General features: G+C 45.6%; 3 protein-coding genes across 4 annotated transcripts in view; 1 reads left to right on the forward strand and 2 right to left on the reverse strand.

The window, feature by feature from the left end:
* The window catches only part of SLC12A6 (solute carrier family 12 member 6), an 82475-nt gene extending 75674 nt beyond the window's left edge, over positions 1–6801 (reverse strand). Inside the window, exon 1 of one of the 2 annotated variants that reach the window (XM_014847288.3) lies at positions 5191–6801. In XM_014847288.3, the coding sequence (XP_014702774.3) occupies positions 5191–5461 (271 nt within the window). In that variant the 5' untranslated portion in view covers positions 5462–6801. The remainder of the gene's footprint in view (positions 1–5190) is intronic. The other variant, XM_014847289.3, reaches the window with a different exon arrangement.
* Positions 6802–9210: 2409 nt separating this feature from the next.
* NOP10 (NOP10 ribonucleoprotein) lies at positions 9211–10047 on the reverse strand. The gene is made up of 2 exons (XM_014847287.3): positions 9895–10047; positions 9211–9597 (listed from the first exon to the last, which is right to left on the reverse strand). Exons 1-2 carry the CDS (start codon positions 9946–9948, stop codon positions 9457–9459), a joined length of 195 nt encoding a protein of 64 aa, XP_014702773.1. The 5' UTR covers positions 9949–10047; the 3' UTR covers positions 9211–9456.
* Positions 10048–11808: 1761 nt separating this feature from the next.
* NUTM1 (NUT midline carcinoma family member 1) lies at positions 11809–21361 on the forward strand. The gene is made up of 7 exons (XM_044765214.2): positions 11809–11836; positions 13535–14237; positions 16261–16389; positions 17510–17646; positions 18158–18444; positions 18709–18825; positions 19181–21361. The coding sequence occupies exons 1-7, from the start codon at positions 11809–11811 to the stop codon at positions 21209–21211; spliced, it is 3432 nt and encodes a 1143-aa protein (XP_044621149.2). The 3' UTR covers positions 21212–21361.
* The last annotated feature ends 322 nt before the right edge of the window (positions 21362–21683 follow it).

Genomic DNA, 21683 nt, shown 5'->3' on the forward strand with positions numbered 1-21683 from the left:
CTTTTTATCTGTCATAGCTTTCTCTTCCTTTCTATCACTCCTCTCCACCCCAGCCATTTATTTGCTCAAGAATCTAGTTATTCAATAAAATTTCTCCTATTCTGGATTTGGCTAATTGCTTCCTGTGGGTAAAGTAATATATTATAAAGTTTATCACTGGCTCTGGAGTATGGAGAAGAGGGGAAAAACAGACGTGGTCTATAACCAAAATATTTCAGATAAGTGATACTGAAAAACCGTTTTTTAAAAAAAACCACCCAAGGATGCTATCAGGCAAGCTAAGAAGGTATCAAATCCAAGTATTTTTATAAAACTATTCATCCTACTACCTTATACAATGTTATAGCTCACTCTTAGAGTGCCAAAGTGAAAGGGATAGTATTCAATAACATATAATATGAAAGCTGTATTTAAAGAAGAGTAATAGTCACCTGTGATTGAAAATATAATGTAATTCATTCATTTTGGTCTGGGGCAAAAACGTACAGGGTTTTTTCAAAAGTTAAAAAAAAGTGTTTGGTACTTTGAAACATATTCTTATGAAAAAAGTAGAACGCTAAGTTTCTTCGTAAAATAGTACTCTGATTTAACCCTAGCATGAGAGACTGATGAGACCTACTGAAAACACACAGAATTGGTAGATCAGCCGAGTAGGCTAAACGTCTATGTGTAATGTAACGGCTCCAGGTGCAGATAAATATTCTATAAGACTTACTGACATTTAAGGAAAAGCCTGCTGTGCCTTAGCTACTTGGTGAACTTCTGCTCACCCTTCAAAGCCCAGCTCAGGTGGGAAAGTTCCCATGCATGTAGCATTGATCACTCTTCCCTTTTGAGCTGGGGTCCTCAGCTCTGGCTTTATATTAGAATCAGCTGAAGAGCTTTTAAAACCTACTGATGCAATTAAATCAGAATCCCTGGGAATGGGGCAGAGGTATTTAAAAAAAAATCTCTAGATCATTCCAATATGCAGCCAGGTGAAACATCACTGCTCTAGTAGGTATATTTCATTTGACTTTATCATAGTATGTTTTAATTTTTCTTTATATTTGTCTCTTTTTTTAGTCTAGAGGATCTTCAACTCAATGTTTATTTATTGAGTGCAAGTTATATGTAGTATCAGGTATTATACCAGGTGCTGAAAATACAAAGACAACTTCATGTCCCTGTTCTCAAAAATCTAACAGCCTAATTGAAGAAAATAATATGTAAACAAAAACAAAATTAAATGAAATAGGTGCTACAGTAGTAGTCTGTATAAGGGATAAAGGGACATCAAAAACTGATCTATCTGCGTGTGGGGTTGAATCAGAAAAGGTTTCAGAGAGAAGGTGACTCTTTGAAGGAGGGACTTATCTAAACTATTTTTGCATCTGTACCACCTAACATCCCTCAGTAAAAACTCTGTAATAGCCAGCCTCAAAGTTGGTACTTAGAGCTCCTTGACTCAACTGGCTTTTACTTTTACTCCACTTCAGAAACCCACTCCCAAGGCTGCACACTAGATCATGTTAACTCGGGAACTGCCCATCTCTGAAACCATTAACCCCAACATTCAACTGTCTGACCAGTCTTTAATGCTTCCACGTCTTTCACTACCACTTTACCTCATCAGGTCCTCCAGTTCTCAGTGTCTCCATTTTACCTCAGTTCATCATTTTCTTTTGCTGTATCTTTCTACTGCTTTTTTGTATTTTGCTGTATATGTCCATTGTTGCATTTATCACACAGCATTATAACCTATGAAAGTTTGTTTGCTTTCTCCATTAGATCATAACTTTCCTTAGAATAGTTACTGGATTCTTTTTCTCAGTCCTGTATCCTTAACACTCAGAACAGGGTCTGACCCAGAATAAGCGCTCAGTAAATGGTGAAGGAATGGATAAAGTATTATCATTCTCACCACTATACCATGAGCTCTCCAAAGGCAGAACCTGTATCTTACCTGCGTATTTCCTATAATTCCTACCAGAGTGCCTCACACATATCAGAGCCTCAGGGATCATTTGGTGAATTGTAAAAGGTTGAAATGTATTACAGCCTGTATAACATATAAAAATGTGTTACTTGCTCTTTTTTGGTATTATAACAATCATTTAAGTTAACAAAATGGTGATGAGGCAAATGTAAAAAATGTTCATCATGGCAGAAGCAAAATGATATAACGGAAAGTACTGGATAGAAGTTAGTAGGCCTACGCCTCAGTCTTAGCTTTGCTACTCTGTGTTCTACCAATAACTACCTCTGTAAACCTTAGTTTCCCCATTTATTAAAATGGGGTCTGACCAGAATTCAATTCTTGATCATCTGAGGTTCCCTAACACGCTATGCCTCTTAAAAATTTTCTTTATTATAAAAGTGATACACTCTCAATATAGAAAGTTGTACATACCCTTCCAAATTGTTTAGGTAAAGGAAAATTCCCACTCTCCACCCTATTTTCATAACTCTCCAGAGGTATCCACTCTGAACAGTTCCTTTTGTATCTTTAAGGCATTCTTCATGCAAAAGCAAGTACAGTGCTAAGATTCTTGATTTTATTTACCAACTGCACAGTCTCATAAATTCTTATGGAACCTTGACAAAATGAAAGGAGAACTATAAATATTTTGATAGCAGAAAGATAATTATCTACTGAAAAGGTCAACAGTAGAAAAAATTAAAACAAATAAGTATTTAAAACTTGGTATGTCATCCTCCTTCGTTGTGTAATGTAATGTAAATAAAAGGTATATGACAAGAAAAGAAACTTAAGGTGGGAAGCTCCTCTACAGGAAAAAATGTGGGAGACATGGGAATTGTGGGGTAAGGAGGGAGAATCATACCAATGTCACAACCACAGACGGATGCAGAAAGGGCCAAAAATATCACAGAATTCTAAAGATTAAAATAGCAAACAATTCTGAAATATGCGATGAGACTAAGGGTAGAGTCAATCGTAGAAAAGGAAGTAGCTATTTTTCTGTACTAAATCTAGCCCAAAGACCAACGTAGATTAACATATGTCCTTGATTTTCTTGACAACTGCATCCTTTGAAGATCTTCATCTAAATCTAACAAGGGCATCCACATATTATGAAGCCAAAGGTGGAATAATTATATTTTTAACCAGTTCTCTCTACTGGTGGGGAAAAATATCACAGGATGGTAGTCATCATAAATTTAAAAATTAATTTTTAAAATAATTTTAACTAAACAAGAATTTTTTAAAAGATAGAAAAAGTAGGCTATTGGAAAAGTAGGAAACTAGTTTTCAGAGAATACAGTGGAAAGAGTGGTCTAATGGCTGGACTGTTAATCTCCTTTTCATTTTGTACCAGAGAGTATTTGAACACTAAGGAATGTGTTAGAGAGCCAAGCTTTAACTTCTGTACCCACCTAAACAACACAGATTTCACTTAGACATGTCCCGAGGTTTACACCTATAGCGTGAAACGATACCACTCGAGACTGTAAAGAACGCTTATAGGTAAGATAAGAACAGCAGCCTGGACAAGGATCCTGTTCTGTAAGGCTAACACGTTACTGAAATAAGTCCACTTTTTAAAACAAAATGAAAATACAGTTCCATAACATATAAGTCACAAGTCTAACAACACGTAACTAGTGTAAATTACCTAATGACAATTACAGCATTAAAAAAACTAACACTGTTATAGTTTTTACCTGATATTTTTACAACCTAAATACCCTATGATGAATAAAAATGAAAACTACAATTTAGAATTAATTTGGAGGAAGAGGAATGACAAAATTATATTATGGAATCAAAAATAATTTAACACTGTGGTACACAAAGTTTGTCAAGAAGTTGAAAATAGTTAAGTCCAGGAATCAACCTGTAACAGCTCCTTAAAAAAAATGGTTAGTCAAGGATAAGTGTATTCTGGAATCAACCTGTAACAGCTCCTTAAAAAAAAATGGTTAGTCAAAGATAAGTGAATTCTGGAACCAACCTGTAACAGCTCCTAAAAGGATAAGTGAACTCTGGAACCAACCTGTAACAGCTCCTTAAAAAAAATCGTTAGTCAAGGATAAGTGAATGTTAGGACTACAACCCTTACTAAATCTACCTTGTCTCCAGACATTAAAAAACACAAACAGAAATAAGGAACCAAAATCATTCTGGTTTCCTGTACCCTTTAGGTTAAGAGGAACAATGTTTCTTGACACCGGAAAAATGCAAGTCAGCCTCGCTGAACAAGTCAGTGGCTGAAGTTATGGTTTTCAAATTTGGGTAGAATAACATTTTAAGATTCTTGAGAGAAATTTTCATTACTAGACAGATCTAATTCGTTAGAATAGAGCACAAAACTAAATATATAAGGCAGTACAGCAGTTCTCAAACTTTTCTACATCGGCATCTGAAAAATGTTATGACCTCTCCATTTTATTTCATCTCTCTCTTCCATCACCTCTTCCCACCAAAGCCAACGAAAACTTCCAAGCCAGCTGACACAAATTGGTTTAAGAAGCTAAAGGTCTGCAGTGGTCAACAGAAGTCAGAAGTGGCTTGTGTGCTACTTCCAGACCACAAAGACTCAATACTCAATACATTCCATCTAAAGTACAAAGTGGAAAAATTATGTGGGACTGAGGCCCTAAAAGCCTCTTTACAATTTCTCCATTCGACAGGAGCGCACGCTAGATCTACCCAGCCTCACCCAGAATGAGCTTAGCTACCTGAACCAGTGTCTCTGTAAAACACAAATTTTTAAAAAGAATTTTGCAACACAGTATCTGAAGTCTTTGTAGGAAACCTAGTAACTGAGATATGATCAATAACTACTCCTCCTAAGTGGCCCTGAAAGCAGACTGTAATAGTTAGAGCCCTAAAGCTAGACCTCCACTAAATTTTACAATTAAGGATTCACTGTGCTCAAAACCTATCAAACTCTTTGATATTCATTCTTAACCAAAATACACATTTCAATTCTAAGGAGACAAAAACGAGGAAGTCAAAACATACATCTACTTTCCTTCTTGCAATATACCTTCCCCTGTGCCAAATTACCCCTGCAGAGAGCCACTGTGCTAACCATTAGTCCAAAGGATTCCTAAGCATCTCAAAAAGAGGTACCTTGGTTCCTGATGGTCGTCGTATAATGGAAAAATGATCCCCCAGTAGATGGTCATCCTGGGTAAAGAAGCCAGTAATGAAAGTACCCCGTCATCTGGGTTTCTACTTACCCTCAGTAACATCCGGGGGGTTAGAAGTCCGGTCACTGGCTGGATCCAGTGCAACAGTTCCCAGTGAGGTGGTGGCTCCAGACATCTCACTCATGGGCTCACTACGGCTTGTTTCAGGCACACTTTCCCGGGAGCTAAATCTTACTCGGGAACTGGATCGAGAGCTGAGGTCCGGGCTGGTGTCTGACAAACCTGGAATGTCATCGATCTTTGTTGGTGTCACCATGAACCGAACTGAAGCCATCTTGCTGGTGGTTTCTGGAGGATGCATTTTTCCTTTTCCTTTCCTTTATAAGGACAAAGAAAAAAGGAAAACCCCGCAAAATCCTTCCTCCTACGCTAGCTACTTTTGCTTGCAAAAATAGAAAAGATAACTTTTTTAAAAAAAAACCTTGACACCACACAAAAAGCCCCAAATAAGATTCCTTTTCCTCAAAATTCAAGCAGATTGTCCTCTAAGTCCACCACCAGTAGCTGAAAGATATTTTAAAAAAAAACGACAAAATGATGCCAATCTCGTGTAACTTCGTTCCCTCAGAATGAGGAGCTACCTAGCTATCTCCCCTGGTCCACGGCTGCGGGCTCCGTGCCATGGTCTCAGAGAAGCAGGTGAAGCCTTTCTCCTCCTGAACCCCAGGTTTCGGCCGAGGTAGTCAGTCCTTTATCTGGCAAATGTCCCACGGTTCTAGTTGAGCAAAGCGCGCGCAAGCCCACCTTACCAGACAAATATAGCATAGATCAGATTGCGAAACTGTGTACACCGGCCACCTGTTGTGTATCAGGTGAATACTCCGCAGGTCTGGCTGGGAGGAGGTGTGTGCAGAGCCACCCGATGTTTCTGAGGCCGATAATCCACTTGGGTCTGGCGGGAGAGGTGCGCATGCATAACGGGAAAAATACCCTATACTACTAGATGGAGGAGAATGAGCAGAGCAGGGTGAGCAGAGGAGGAAGCAGGGGCAGAGCGGATTCCAGCCTCTGAGAGGTCTGCCGGGGTGGCCCGCCCGCTCTTCTGGCAAAAAACGTCCCTGGGATCTGTGAGGAGGCGGCTAGCCGATGGAGACGACTCGGACTGCAGCTCACGGTCGTGGCAGCTCGTTGCTAGTCCATCGAGCCCATGGCCGGCAGTGTGACAAGACCCGCCACCCTCTGCCGGGAGATGCTTTCTCCCCTTCCAGGGCCCCGGCGCAGGTCAGCCCCTCGCCCCTCTTCCTTCGGGTCCCAGCAGCGGAGGAGACGGCCTCGCAGGCTGGTCCTGGCTGAGCAGGAGGGACAGAAGGCGAGGAGGAGGTCGCAGGTGCGGAATCCCGGCGCCAGCTGATGCGGGTGCGCGCGCAGCTGTTGTTTACGAGCCGATAACAGTTTCCGCGCCGCGGCGCGCGCAGGAAGGCTCGGGCTGCCGGGGAGGGCGCCCCCTCCCCGGCCAGACGCGAGAGCAGCCGTTACGTGACCTCACCGCCCCCGGCCCCGGGCCCGGAGGGCTGTGCCCGCGCAGCCGCAGCCCCTCCCGTCCCTCCCCACTCGTTCCTCATTCGAGGCTAACGGTCCGAAGAGAAGCCTCGGGGAGCCGTCTGAGGGCGGTACCGTCCCGCAATCGCCCGACAGCCCCGCCCAGCCTCTGCAGCCCGCGAGGCACTGGAGAGAGCTGCGCGCATGCGCTCGCTCGGGTCGCCCCAGGACTGGAGGGCGAGGGGCAGGACCCAACACGGGAGGCCCGGAGCACGACGGGAATTGTAGTTGGGTGTGGGGGCCTGAGCTGCACGCACCAGGGATAACCACATCCTTTTCCTTCTTGGTTCTGCTGTGTTGCATAAACTCATTCTGGAGGCATCTCAGAGAACAGACGACATCCTTTGCCCTCAAAATCTCAAAACCCATCTCTTTAATAAGACTCTCTGAAAATACCATTAATAATTTAAAAATCACTAACTTCCCAACACCATGTATCTAGGTATGACTCCTACTAGAATTTTTATGTAGAGGTGTATTCCTAAAGCATCGTATCCTCTAATTTATATACACTTTGTGCTACATTTCTTTTTCCGTTTTCTTGTCCTTTAAAAAAAATGCTGTCTTTCACAATATATACATCATATTAGGTTGCACACCTTAAATATATGCAATTTTGTCAATTATACCTCAACATAGCTGGAAAAAAATGTTATGTTCACTTTCTAGTCAGACTTTAAGTTCCATTAAAGAAAACGTCTTTAATATTAGATCTGGAAAAGACATTTAGATACTTTCTCTTGACTCCATTTGCCGTGTTTTCCCTACTACTGTCATCAGAATATTTTTCTTAGCATGTTTATTTACTGCATGGATAGAGGTGTTGAATAAATTTTGACTAGCAATGTTTTGTGAGATGGTTATTTCCTATAGCTTTGATCAAGATGTTTAAATTTAACAATCAAGGCCCTGGCTTTGCCTGGGTCCTTGCTCCTCACAAGTGGAAACGTTCTTCCACTTGTGGAATGGTATTTAAGACCTGAGCCACGATATTCCCTTTTATCAAATGACACACAAAGTCCAAAGACTGGTAAAAAAACATCCAGGTAACAAAATGAAAAATAAATCCTCATTTAAAATGTAAACCTCCTTAAAGCTTGAGTCTTTATAAAGCCTGTGATTATTGATTCAGGCTCACAGGCGTCCTACCTGAGGAAGCAAGAAATTCACCTCCCTAAAGGATCTGTTTTTTCCTCAGGCAGGCCTGCTATTCATTCAAATCTCACAGAATTTCCCTTTATAAAGAAATGCTGGATCTTTAAAATACCCAATTTTGTTTCACAACAGTGTATTTCATCCATTTATATATACTACCTAATACCAATACATTATACCTCTTAAGACTCTTGTCCCATTTCTGAGCACATCTCAGAAGACATTAATACCCAGGGGATCTCTTAAGGAAAAAGTCCTCAGTATATTCAAACCTGTTTGCCTTTTCTCCTCTCCTTTACTTAGGAATATTTCCAGGTTAAAGTCTTTTCATTTCAGTCTACACCACAGGTAGCATGGAACAATGCTAATCCTTTTTCTCTGGTGGGTGAGGGAGTGGGAGTAACCTATAAAGACAGAATTACAGTCACCCTTAAAAAAAATTGGTAGCAGAATTCATTTACTAACTTTGGTGCTTAAGAAACTTCCATAGCAGATCCTTTTCTAGTCATTTGCAGAATTTTTAATATTTCTTCAATCATTATCCCCTTAATAGTATAAAATAACTCTCTAACATCCCTCAGATCCAATGCTAAGAACCCTCTAAGTGAATAGGTTAAGAAATAAGAAATTTTTAATTAACTCCCAACACTAGCTTGAAAGACAAGATCCCTGCTTGAAGCTCTCATATCTCATCTTCTAAATTAAGATCCATGAAGAGTTCCAAATAGCATCTAGCTGCCAAAGAGAATATAAAGTTAGGTGTACCTAAGAAGACAACTCCTTGATGGAGAACTAAAAGCCTGGAATTATTTCCAGAAGGGGTGTAAATATGCATAAAGGCACTCCTATTCATAATGGTTGGACAAACACTGTAGATACATTAAGAACCACCAGTGAACCCTATCAATTTTAGAGTTGGAAGAGAACTTAGAAAGGATGAGAAAAATGGGACTAAACACGTTAAGTGACTTTCTCAAAGTTAGACAAAGAGGGGAGAATCCTGGTCTCCTGACTTCCAATTCACTGCCTTCCCTCTACAAAACAGCTATTATTTTTCAAGCAACTCTTCCATTTTGAGTCAAAATTTCAAAGGGCAAGAAATTACTTAAATGACAACAGGGGTATTTTTCAGTGAATGTTAACCATTGTGGAAGCATCTTTCTTAACCCTTCTTCCCCTTCCCCAACATCCTCCTATCACGAAGAGCACAGCGCGACTCCTGCTACAGCAGCAAATTAAGTTTTTCTTCCAAGTGGACTTGCTGTATCTTTGGGAGTACTCTTCCCTCTCATCTCCCTCGTTTTTGCTTTTATTTTTAAACCACTTCTTTCTTCCCACGACCTACAAAACAAGAGCTCTTTCAAATTATTTTAATAACCTGGCAGTGATTGAAAATACGAAAAGAAGATTCAAACTTGTCCCCTCTAAGGGGGATGCTACCATGATTGCCTCACACAAACATGATCAAAGGCAATGATGAGACGGATTCCAAAGAGCAAGGGCGGTAAGAAGGCTTCAAGGCTCACAGATTGAAGAGCTTCGTTTCGGAAAGTCTCTTGAGGCGTGGCAGGCGGCAGAAGAGACATGAAATTTAAGGGACTCTCAGAGGACAGGGCGCGGTTGCTGGGTCATGAGCACCTTGAAGCGTTTCTTGATGGTGATTCGGTGTCGAGAGTATTTGTCGTCTGGGGAGAACCGAGCAGGATGGGCCGAGCAGGTCTGTTGTCCCATAGGGTCAAGCTTCTGCTCGAGAAAGAGAGAACATAATCTTAGTACCGGAGTGATGGGAAAACTTAATCACTGGAGTCATAAGTGAGATGGAGGCTGGGATAGGGAGCGGGCTGCGCAAAAAAAAGGAAACAGGAGGACAGGAGACGCGACAGTCAGCTCAAGAAATCACACACTCCTGCTTCTACCACGCCTGCCTCCTGGGCCTTCTGGTTCCTCTCACCCAGCGAGGCAACTCGGTGCCTGGTCTCACCCGCTCCTCCGAGCTACATTTCTCGCCATGTCTATTTACAACCTGTTTCCTCCACTCACCTTGAGCGTATAAACCCGGTCTCCCTGCTCGTTGAGATAATACTGGAGAAACATGATCAGACTAAACCCAGAGATTCCAACTCCGTCCGCAGCCGGGTCTAGCAGACGGCAGCGCGTGTTTGCCAATTTCCTTCCTGTGTAGCCGGAAGTCTCTTTCTCAAGGCATGCCGGGAAATGTAGTCCATTTAGGCCTTTCTCCAGCTGGCCGAAAGTGGGCGCCCTAGTGCAGGACTTGGCCCAGTTGCAACCCAGTTGCAACTTTTGCGGGCGTTGGCGCCCAGTTGCAACCTTGCAGGCGTTCTAAGACTCGTGGAGTATGCCCCCTGTGTGCCAGACACTGCTAGACTGCTAGGCATTAGAGGGGGGTAAGGATGGATGTGGGTTGAACATTGATGAACAGAATCCTGTCTTTATTTCTAGATGCACACCCATTTCAGGCGCAGTATGTTTCTAGAACGTGGAGAAACAATAGCTCCAGGATTCAGAGCCCCTTTACCTTAGGGAAGAAAGAAGAAGGTTTTCTTCCCTCCCCTCTTTTACATCCGATCCCCCCGCCCTATTTCAAAGTATTGGCGGTAAAGAGTGCATGATGGGTATTCAATATTCTGTACAGCGAGGAGAGCGTGAAGTGATTTTATGAAACTGGTGAAGTATATTTTGAAGTTGAACCAAGATTCAAACTCAGTTCTCTTTACCACAAAGTCAGCGCTCTTTCTTATGGTGGTGAGTAGCTAATAATAGCATAATATGATGCACCTCCGAGGGGGTATTTCGAAATTTTAAAGGACTGTCCTTATAGGACTCTATTTTAAAAAACGCAAATTGGAACCCAGGTATTACAAAGATGATCGTTGCAGTATTATCTATAATGGAAAAACATTGGAACATATATTAATTTTATAACCAGAAAAATTGAAAGGCTTTTTTTTCTTTAAGAATATAGTTTATATTTACTTGTAGTTGCATAAAATATCTCTGCAGGGATTCACATAATATTGGTTGCCTCTGGGATAAAGAACTCAGTTCCAGAGGAAAGGAGTGGGAGGGAGACTTGTTGTATATTCCATTTTGCATAGTTTGACTTTTGAATCATGCTGATATATTACTCATTTAAAAAATTAAAATTATTTGGAAAAATTTTAAAACAACAAAGTAATTTAACAAACAAAAAGAGGGACTTTTTGGTCTTGAAATATTAGGTGGAATGGCAGTTGATAGAGTGGGGCTTTTCAGCCAAGGGTAAGGCTGAGCCTTCTGTGGAGTGCAGAGCTGATGGAAGTAGCCTCTTTGGGAACTGCAGGACAGCCTTCCAAGGAAATGATACGAATACAGCAGTGGAACACACTGGATTTTCTGAGACAATCCTAATTTCAGTCTGTTCCCTTGATCCTTAAGTACACCAGACTATGTGCTCTGAATTTGGTTCAGAAAATATTGCCAACATTGAATTAAGTCAAGGGTCTGCCACAACCTACTATTAATAGGAAATCAGGTACAGAACTGGGTGGGATTGAAGGGTACAAAACTAGATATATTGGTGAAGCATTGTATAGGGAACTGAGATGTAAAACTATAATGCTGGGAATCTGAGAAGGAATTTACAAATTGCCCTAAAGAGGTACACAACAACTGTGTCGCCATACTCTGGTTTGGAGCAAATCCCTGGTTACTGCTTACTTACTAGAGTCATTTGCGGAATATCTCCCTACCCCTGACCATGTATTCCCCTCTCCCCTCCCCCACTGCAGAATGCCTTAAGTCCTAGATTCTAGTTCTGTTCTAATCTGATTTTTACCCTCCCTTCCTTGGATCCCTGTGTATCTACTGGAGCCAGGTTACTCTCTGGGTCCTGGACCTGACTGTCTCATTCTGGAGGCTTCCAGACAGCCTTGGTTAGTGCCCAAACCTGAGAGGATGGCTTCAGATGGAAGTAAGTCTGCAGGTGAGTGGGAGGGGGTGGGAGGGTCCCTGCCACCTGCTTGCATCCTTGGGGATTCAAATTTGACACTTTACCCGGGGACAAGCTCTTTGGGCCGACCTAGAGGGATGTGAGATCAGTAGAGACCCCACCAAAGGCCTCACACTGCAGGAGGCTGGGGAAGGAGATTGTGTCATTAAGACTGGGGGCTGGGGAAGGAAGAGGGCCTCCTGGGAGGCAGATCAAAGCACCTCAGAGGAAAGTGCTTAGTATTGAAAAGGGATGGCAGTTAGCAACTTGCTTCTCTGAAAGAGGGACCCCTTTAACATGTGTTTGTATGGCAGGGGCAGGAGCATGGGTGGGGCCCAGAGAGGGTTCAAGGGGAAGCCTCGAGTTCCTGTGTCTTCTTTAGGCAACTGGAGGCTGCTCTAGGATTTTGCTCTTAGAGAACTGAGCTGGGGCCATTCTGGATCTTACTGGGGGTGGCGGGGGGCGGGGGGAGGGAGGCCTTAGCTGGAAAACTGTTCAGTGGGGTTATCTGTTGCCAAGTCTGTACAGAAATGGCCTCCCAAAAGCTAGACTGGTATGTCCTGTAAGTGCTTCTGCTCAGAGCCTCATGGCTCCTTCCAGCCCCAGAGATGGCTTCTCTCTCAGTTCAGGGAGCAGTTTTCCTTGATTCCCCAGGGGCAGGGGAGGTGGGTCACTCCACCTGGGATGAGAGTTGGGGCTTCCCTGACATGCTCTCAGCTTTTGTACCTTTTGTGGAGCTCAGGCCTTCAGACCCATTTCATTGAGTTCTGTACTTAGAATGCTCCTGGCCCTCTGCTGTATGGGTGAGATGACGAGTTTGCTTATGTTCCATGTCTCCTTCATAGTCTGGAAGCGGAAGCTGAGTGTTGTTACTTTGCCAGTGGGATATGCTTTATAAGAGGGGGAAGAGAATAGCATGAAATTAGGCAAATGATCTTCTCTTGTTACTGTTAACAGTCCTAGGAGACACATGTCCTGATTAATTAAGTACATGTTTTATGTATTTATCGTTGGTCTCTTTGGACCAGAGTCCCAGTAGCTCCTCCTCAGCAGGTACTGTGTTTCGGACTTCATTATCAGTGCCTTGTTCATAGTGGGCCCAACATTTCTGATATTAGGAACTGCAAGCAGAGGGATCACAGATAGTCTCCACTGCCAAATTTTAACACGTCCAGCAGCTACTTAAAGCTCTGGGAACCTCCCTCCCCACACTTCCCTCCCTTTGCTCATTTCCTGACCCTTATCTCTAGTCATTCCTGGCTGTTATATAATGAAATTTCTGGGAACCAAACATCTAATCCACACACCCTCTTCTGGGAACAGCGTTTCTGTGAGTGGTGGCAGAGACCACAGAGCAGTTAGGCGTAGGGTTCAGGTGGTTTGAATGTGTTGGGAATGGGTGGGAATAAAAGATATACCTGTCTGCTGGGTGGGATGTGTTATGGCCTATGAGCTCGTAGGTTCAAGGATCATTGCAGCTTCTCTAGTGCAATAATTCTCAACTGGGAGTAAGGGACATCAAAATCACTTGGGGGACATTTGCAAACTACATGAGTTCCACCTCCATATCCCCTACCTCACCTGTTGAGAATCAGAGCTCTGATTTTTCAGGGACTAAAGTTGAACTCTGATGACCTAACTTCTGGTCTCCTTTTTTCCTTCTCCACTCCCTCTTTTTCTTTGTCTTGCCAGCATCTCCGTTGCCAGGACCAGATGTGACCATGAAACCTGGCGCCACCCGATCTCCTTTCACTGCACTTCCCTTTCCCCCACCTGCTCCTGGCCCACCAGACCAACCACCTTGGGAGCTGCCTCCACAGCCCCCCATGCCTTCAGCTTTCTCTCCAGGCAACCCTCTGGTGCTCTCTGCTTTCCCCAGCCCCTTGTTGGTGACAGGGGATGGAGGCCCTGGCCATCCATCCAGTGGGGCTGGACCTGTCAAAGTCAAGACAGAAGAGGGGCCAGCTGATTCCTCACAAACTCAGAACTTGATCCTTGCTCAGACTGCCCTCAGTTGGATTGCCTCAGACACTCCCTGCGGGGTCTCCGAGGGTCCTCCCCCTCAATTCGTGACAGCCACTAACATCAGGACCCTTCTGCCCACTAAGGCTGTTGGAGTGAGCCAAGAGGGCCTCCCAGGCCTTCCTGCTCAGGCTCCACCACCAGCTGCCCAACTTGCCCCCATTGTGGCCCAGGAAAAGGCTTGGCCAGGGCCACCTGGGGCATCCAGGGAAGGAGGTCCTGCAGCCGCCAGATCCAAGTCCTCACTGGGTGACCTCTCCTATACTTCCAAGGGTGTTTATGAGAACTTCCGTCGCTGGCAGCGCTACAAAGCCTTGGCCCGGAGACACTTATCCCAAAGTCCTGATGCAGAAGCCTTTTCCTGCTTTCTTATGTAAGTGGGGAGCTTTGAGAGTAGTTATCCTAGGGCTTTAAATAAGGAGGAGTTTGGGATGGACAAAAGAGATTAGGCTATTTAGGAATACTTGAGAGCAGGTCCTAAGAGCGATGGAGATGCTATGAGAACAAAAAGCATAATAACTATAATAATGATGATGATAATGATAATAAGCCTTTTTACCCACTTCCCAGATTATAACATTCTTAGAAGTGTCTTCTCTTGGGTCCTCAAATCCTTGTGAGTTCAGGCAAGCATTTTTACGGTAATCCTCACTTTTGGATGAGAAGACTGAAGCTCAGGGAGGTTTCCTGTCATAGAGTGAGGAGAAAGGGTTAGAATTTAGGTCTCTGACATCAAGTGCCAGAGTCCCTCCATTCTGGTTTCCTACCTTCTGACATGAGACATGGAGTTGAGCTGTGTAAACTGGCTAGGATGAGGAGTGTTGGACCCTGCAGGGCCAGGCAGATGACCTTGTATGTGCTATCCCCGCACTGCCTCTTGTTTTATTCAGAATTCAAGTTGAAATAGTGAGGTGGTAGAGCTTGTATAGTGGTCAAGGGCCTAGCCTAGGCTCCACCACTCACTACATTTGTGACCCTGACATTTAAATATCTTTGCTCTCAGTTTTCTTATGTAGAAAGGGGATGATTATACCTACCTTAGAGGATTGCTGAGAAGGTGAAATGAGTTAATATATGTGCAGTGCTTAGCAGAGTGCCTGGAACAGGGAATGCCTCATTAAATGGTAGCTGCTATTATTTTTATTATAAAAAGGCAATCTAGAAGAGAAAAAGAACTCACAGAAGGCTAAAGTGTCTGTGTGAGTGGATGCTTAGCCGAGGAGCCGAGGACCCGTGGGCTGTGTTGTATTTATAAAGCAGTCATTAGCTATCTGAGGAATTTTCTCTTTTTCCCATCCAGACCCGCTGCCTCTGTCAACTGCACTGTACTCTCAACATTTTGTGTAAACCACTGCATAACACATACCACATTTTACTGGACTGAAAAAAATGTAAATGTTGTTTCTCCAGTGGTTGAACTCCTAAGGAATCTCCCTTTCCACCCTGACTCTGGGTGAATAAACCAAAAGGCTCCCCCAAAGTCCTTAGTGTAGATCACCTCACAGGGTCCCCGTTTTCTCCAGACAGCTCCGAGTTCTCTCTTGAAGGCTGGCAGGCTGACCTTCTAACTCTTGAGCCAGCACTGCTGAATTTCCATCTCCTGGCCTCTTCCTGCTTTCCTCGCTCAGGGGCTCTGGGAAGGGTCGCTCCAAAACTGCTGTCCAGAGCCCCTGCAACAGTCACTTGGGAAGCTGGTACAATGCTTGGTCCTGGGGTCCTGGGGTGCTGTAATCCATATTTATAACAAGCTTCATCAGGTGATTCTAGACACAATAATGCCTGAGGACTCCTGGGAAGTCAGAAGGGCAAAAATGAACCAGAGAGCTCAGAGAATTGATATTTGATTGTGAGGGGTATCCCGGAGGCAAAAAAAACCCCCTAAAAACCAACAAGTAAAAACACCACACAATCTTTAAACAGAGATATGTTTCGGGTAGTGAGTGCCTTTTATTAAAATGCAAGAGCCTTTGGACAGTTAAGCCTACTGTACAATAAGTCCCATTAATTTAATAACCTGTTATTATAACATTTTTATATATTATATAACATATGTAATACATAACACATATATAACATATTATAATAATATATAATATATATAACATGCTATATATTATATAACATTTCTTTCTAATGTTTTGTTGAGGAGAGCACTGTGAGAATTAAGGATGGTTTACTTCAAAAGGTGGGGAGAAGAATCACCTGTTTGACTTGTATGAGATTTGTAAATTTCAGTGGGAAGACAGGCCAGTCTGGTAAATGGATGGATGGGAGGTGTGGGGTCTGGAAGTCTTATCAGAATTGGGACATAACAGGGATTGGAGGGCATGGGGTGTGTATTGAGGTGGATGAGGGGGCACACTTGTGGAACGTGACTGACCCCCTGGGGGTTTTAGCCCAGTGCTTCGTTCTCTGGCCCGGCTGAAGCCCACTATGACCCTGGAGGAGGGACTGCCAAGAGCTGTGCAGGAGTGGGAGCGCACCAGCAACTTTGACCGGATGATCTTTTATGAGATGGCAGAAAAGTGAGTCAGACCGACCCTCATTCTCCTGGGAGGGCTGTGTGGCTAATGGATGGGGGCAGGTAAGAGAGGCTTGAGTCTGGGTGTGCGGGTGATTAGGAGGGGTGTAGAGTAGGATAGGGCCTCTTGGATCCTCGCTGCTTTTTCCACCACCTTGACTCTTGGGTTTTTTTCTGTCCTGTCTCCTCTTGGAAGCTCTCCCTTCTCCAGATCTTGAATTATATAGGGGCCTTGATATTGAAGCTCTTAGGGTGGGATTGGAGCCCAATTGGTGTAAAAAATTCCATGCAGAAGGGACCTAAGAATGAGGAGGTAAGCCCTATTAGGCAGGTTCCTTCCTATCTGATTGACCAGGAAGCAAGTGACTACTGATGCAGACCTTGGGACCACTCCTCCTCTGGAAATAGTGGCACAGAAATCATTTACCCGTCATCTCAGGGAGGGGCAGGTTCTTGAAGAGGTTGGTCAGGTGAGAGTCCTGGGTGCCCAAAGTGGTGTCCTGGCTTATATCCCCTATTTCTCCATGATAATCTCCTTCATTAAAAAGATAACTCTGAGGAAAATGAACTCTTTCCTCCAAGCTTAGCTTCCACTTTCTCCCCGAAATCTTGTGGATGCATACCTCCTAGATTTACTCTTCCAGGGCCAAGCCCAGCCTCAGGACTCCTGGATCTCAGCACTGTCTCCTGGCAGGAATTGCCTTCAATTGCAACCCTAGGCTGGCTACAGGATTTCAGCCATTCTTTAACATTTGTAGGCAGGGGCAAATGAGGCCTTGAGGAGGAGCCCCTTGTGGGATCCTGCCAGGCTGTGGCACAGGCCTGACTGAATTCAACAAGCCTGTACTGATTGCTGCTGCATACCCTCAGTGATGCTGAGTGAGGCTGGGTGTGAAACAGAAGTGAAAGTCATGGTTCTGTCCTAGAGAAGCTTATAAGCTCTAGATTGTTCATTTTCTTAACAAGCTTCCTAAGTGATGACTGCAGGTGAAGGGACTCTGTAGTGACCTTGTGAGGTTTCCCCAGAACTCTTATTCAGCCATCTGTGAGCAGCTCCCTCCTGGTGTCTGGGTTCCTGAAGGGTCTGGCCTCAGCGCTGCCCGGGCCTTCCTCACCCTCTGCAGGTTCATGGAGTTTGAGGCTGAGGAAATGCAGATTCAGAATACGCAGCTGATGAATGGGTCCCAGGGCCTGCCTCCTGTAGCCCCTCCGAAACTTGATCCTCCAGGGCCCCTGGCCCCTGAGGTTTGCCAGCAGCCAGGTAAGGCTACCCAATTCCAACAGGAGCCGTGAGCCAAAGGTACAAGGGGAGGCACACAGAAACCAGTCACAGGTTAGGGAAGGCATGGCCCTCACTTCTGCCACTTTACCTCCAGAGAGTGGCAGTTGATGTTCCAAACAATATGTACATAGGAGGCTGGGTTCTCAGGTTCCCTTGGTTCTACACGAGGTATTGATGTTAGGCCAAGTAGACTAACTACTCCCTCACCGAGACTGTAAATGAGGCACACAATACCACATCTGCCTAAGAAATGGGGGCTGTATCAAGGGACTTCTTGGAATTTCAGAGGTTCCAAGATTCCTCAGTGATTCTCTTAGACCATCTGGCTCCTAAATCTTCTCCCATGGCTGGTACTCTTTCAGCTTGGCTTGATCCAGCCTGGAACCATTTCGGTGTACCCAGATTGCTGTCCTTACAAGCACGGGATTGGGAGGCAGAAGTCGTAGTCTCTGTGCCACTTCTCATTTTTCCTCTCCATCTCTTCCCTTAGTGTACATTCCCAAGAAGGCAGCTTCCAAGGCACGGGCCCCCCGCCGGCGACAGCGCAAAACCCAGAGGCCTCCAGTTCCTGAGGCACCCAAGGAGATCCCACCAGAAGCTGTGAAAGAGTATGCTGACATAATGGAAGGGCTGGTGGGGAGCCACTTGGTCACTGAGGAGTCAGACGGAAAACAGGCAGAGGAAGAAGAGCAGCAGGAGAAAGAAGGGATATATCCAGATCTGGGTCTCCAGAGCTACATCGATGAGCTGTGTTCTCAGGAGGTCTTTGTCTCCCAGGTGGGCTGGGCTCGGAGGTCTGGTTTCTAGCAGATCCTGGGGTGGGAACTCCAGGGAACCAAAGATCTAGGGTTCCGCCTGGGGCAGTTAGGAACTAGGCTCTCTTCTGTACTGAGAGATGTCCGTGCATGCACGCACACGTGAATTTGTATAGGTGGTGGAGGTGAGTTGGGTAGGGGGGCTCATGGCTTCTTCTCTAGAGCGTCTTGGCTCACAGGTTACCTCCTGTCAAAGACTCACATCACTTTTCCTTCTGTTCCCCAGGTGGAGGCTGTCATTCACCCTCAATTTCTGGAAGATCTGCTGTCCCCAGAACAACAGAGGGATCCTTTGGCCTTAATTGAGGAATTGGAACAAGAAGAAGGACTCAGTCTTGCCCAGGTAAACCTGGGAAGTAGGGAATATCAGAACAGGAAGCTTGCATGATTTTTTCTAACCCTACACTGTCTTGGATGGTATGACTTCTGTAGGCAAACAGCTTCAGGATTGGGCTTCAGGTGCTGAGCAAGTAGGTAAGGGACAGTGGTAATGCAGGAACAGGGGAGTTTGTGGGCTCAAAGCACGAGAATAAGGCCCAAGAAGGGAAGAGAAGAGCTACGGTATCTGTCTTTGATACAGTCACTTATGCTACTTGCTTGCATTCTCTGCTCTGCTCAAGTACCATCTCCTTACTACCCACTCAGCCAGCCCTTCTGACAACCATGTATAGATCAGTATTTATCCATTCTCCTTCCAGCTGGTCCAGAAGCGACTCCAGGCCTTGGAAGAAGAGGAGGATGGGGAGGCACCTCCAAGTTGCCATGGAGCTCAATCGGACTCAAGTCTTTCTGTTTCTGATGAAGATGAAGATGGGAGTGGGCGGCTTCGGCCCTCACCTGGGTCTCGGGTGGCTGGGGGCACTGTTCGCCTTGGAAAGGCTGCTTCTCCAGGAAAGCGGGCAAGAGAAGTGCATGGTGGGCAGGAGCGGGCCCTAGATGGCCCAAGGGGGATGCGTAGGGATGGGAACACTCTGTCATCCTCCAGCAGCTGGGACCTGCAGCTAGAACTTGCAACTCTACAGGGAACTCGAGGACCCTTAGGTACAGAGAGAAGAGGGTCTGGGAAGGTTACAAACCAGATATCCCCATATCAGGTTGACCACTTGGGAGGTGCTGGGACCCCTGCGCACTCCCTGGTGGCTGATAGGACTTCCGAGGCTCTGCCCCTTTGCTGGCAGGACAGCCCCCAGCTAGAGATGGTTCCCAGTTTGGATGCTGGCCTTGTAAAGCCAGCTCCTCTGCAGGGACAGGGGTTAGAAAGGCAGGTTGTGGGCTTACAGAAAGGACAACAGACAGGGGGTCTTGGAGCGCTTCCTCAAGGGAAGGAACTGTTGGCAGTGTCCCAGGAAGGCTCTTCAGGAACCATGTGGGAAAATGACAGAGGTCCTCCCCTGGCTCAGAGTTATGAGCAGAGCCCTTCCCCTAGAGCAGCTGGGGACAGGGAGAGGGACATGGATGGGGATGGGGCCTCTCTCAGTCCAGGACTTTGGCTGAGCAGTGAGATGGATGCCGTAGGCTTGGAGTTGCCCTTACAAATTGAGGAGGTCATAGAAAACTTCCATGATGGGGAATGTGGAACTGAGTACCAGGGAGGCTGCCAGGCCCTGGGCTCCAGAAGTAATATTTCTCTGGGTCCTGGAGAAACCACGGCACCTGGGGATGTGGGGAGCAGTGTAATTCTCTGTGGAGGCCCCAATGCCACAGCTGTCCTAGAAAAGAGAGACCACTGCAGCTTGCCAGAACCTCTGAGGGCCAACAGCCCTGCCTTGAGGCCTACAGACAATAGGGAACAGAGCCCTGAGGCTGTACAGGATCCCAGTGACCTGTGGGCAGAAGGTTGCCCTCCATTGCTGGGAAGCAGAATTGGTGCCTCCACACTGGGGGCTTCCAAAGAAAGCCTCTTCCATGCATGTCAAGGTAATATCCTTACCCTGGGGCCCCAGGATACCACCTCCTTCCCCGAGGCCAGCCAAGAGGCAGGCAGCAGAGGCAATTCCATTTCTCCCCTGTTGGAAACCACAGAAAACATCAACATACTAGATGTTACAGATGCCTGTGGCCTCCAGCTAGGGGTCAATGAGGATACCTGCCCACCAAATTTTAATTCGTATGACCCCGAAGGAGAGGGCAGAGAAGATACCGATTTATCCAAGCCTAAAGACCTTGCCCCCTCGCCAGGGAATCAAGAGTCTTATGCACATGAGACGCCCAAATCAACATCTCCTTACCAGGGCCTTGGAAGCACTTCCCCTAGATGGGGAACCAGGGATGCCTTAACTCTGAGAGAAGCCTCCCCTGTTAGTGAAACACGCAGTTCAGCAGATGGGGCCAAAGGAAAGGAGGAGGAGGAGGAGGAAGATGAGGAACTCTCCAACTTTGCCTACCTCTTGGCCTCCAAACTTAGCCTGTCGCCAAGGGAGCTTCCCCTCAGTCCTCGTCCAGCCTCAGGCCTGTCCTCCAAAGGTAGGGGGGTCCAGAGAGCATCCCACTCCCTCTCTGCTGAGGCAAGAGGCCTTGGCCAACCTCCGTTTCCTGTTGCCAAGTCTGGAAAGCGAGCTCTTGTTGGGGGTCTAGCCTCTGCAGAAAAGAGGCCCTATGTGGAAGCTGAACTTGGGGGCTCTGGGGAGAAACCCCTGGCTCTGGGTGTGGTTCGACCCTCACAGCCTCGTAAAAGAAGGCGTGACAGTTTCCTCACTGGCAGAAGGAAGAAACGACGTCGTAGCCAGTAGGGAACATGGGACCATCTTATCCCACCTGCCGGTCCCTGAAGGTGGGGCCCCCGAGTATGTTTCACCCAGGCTGCACACCAACAGACTTGTTCTCAGTCTTAGGTTGTTTTGTTGTTCTGCAAAAGTGGCAAGTGTGGGAAGGGAGGTCCCCTTGGTGGGAGGTGAGGGGGAAGTACCTTTGGAAGGAGTTGTATGGGGAAAGAAATGAATACAGATTTCTTTTGTTGGAAAACGCTCTCAACGTGCCCTTTTGTACTCACCTCTTTGCTGGTAGATGGGGTAAGAAGCTGTAAAGAAGAAATTAGGTGGGGGTGGTCCCAGATTCTATGGATCCAGACACCTTTCCAGCCTCCAGCCTTATCTAGACTCCCTGATAAGAGGTCCCCAGGGATCACTTTATTCCTCCCCTCATGAAAAGCCTGGACATCCTATCATTGTCAAGTCTCCCTTTAAAAGTCTATGGATGGAAAGA

This window comes from Equus asinus, chromosome 2, assembly GCF_041296235.1.
Source record: "Equus asinus isolate D_3611 breed Donkey chromosome 2, EquAss-T2T_v2, whole genome shotgun sequence".
NCBI lineage: Eukaryota > Metazoa > Chordata > Mammalia > Perissodactyla > Equidae > Equus > Equus asinus.

Bases quoted from the DNA above. Each gene is read 5' to 3' on its own strand.
- NOP10 (XM_014847287.3), bottom strand. From the start codon at position 9,948: ATGTTTCTCCAGTATTATCTCAACGAGCAGGGAGACCGGGTTTATACG. The intron at 9,598-9,894 runs GTGAGTGGAGGA...TTTCTCGAGCAG, and splicing joins ACCGGGTTTATACGCTCAAG to AAGCTTGACCCTATGGGACA.
- NUTM1 (XM_044765214.2), top strand. From the start codon at position 11,809: ATGGCTTCAGATGGAAGTAAGTCTGCAG. The intron at 17,647-18,157 runs GTAAGGCTACCC...CTCTTCCCTTAG, and splicing joins TGAGGTTTGCCAGCAGCCAG to TGTACATTCCCAAGAAGGCA. The intron at 18,826-19,180 runs GTAAACCTGGGA...TTCTCCTTCCAG, and splicing joins AAGGACTCAGTCTTGCCCAG to CTGGTCCAGAAGCGACTCCA.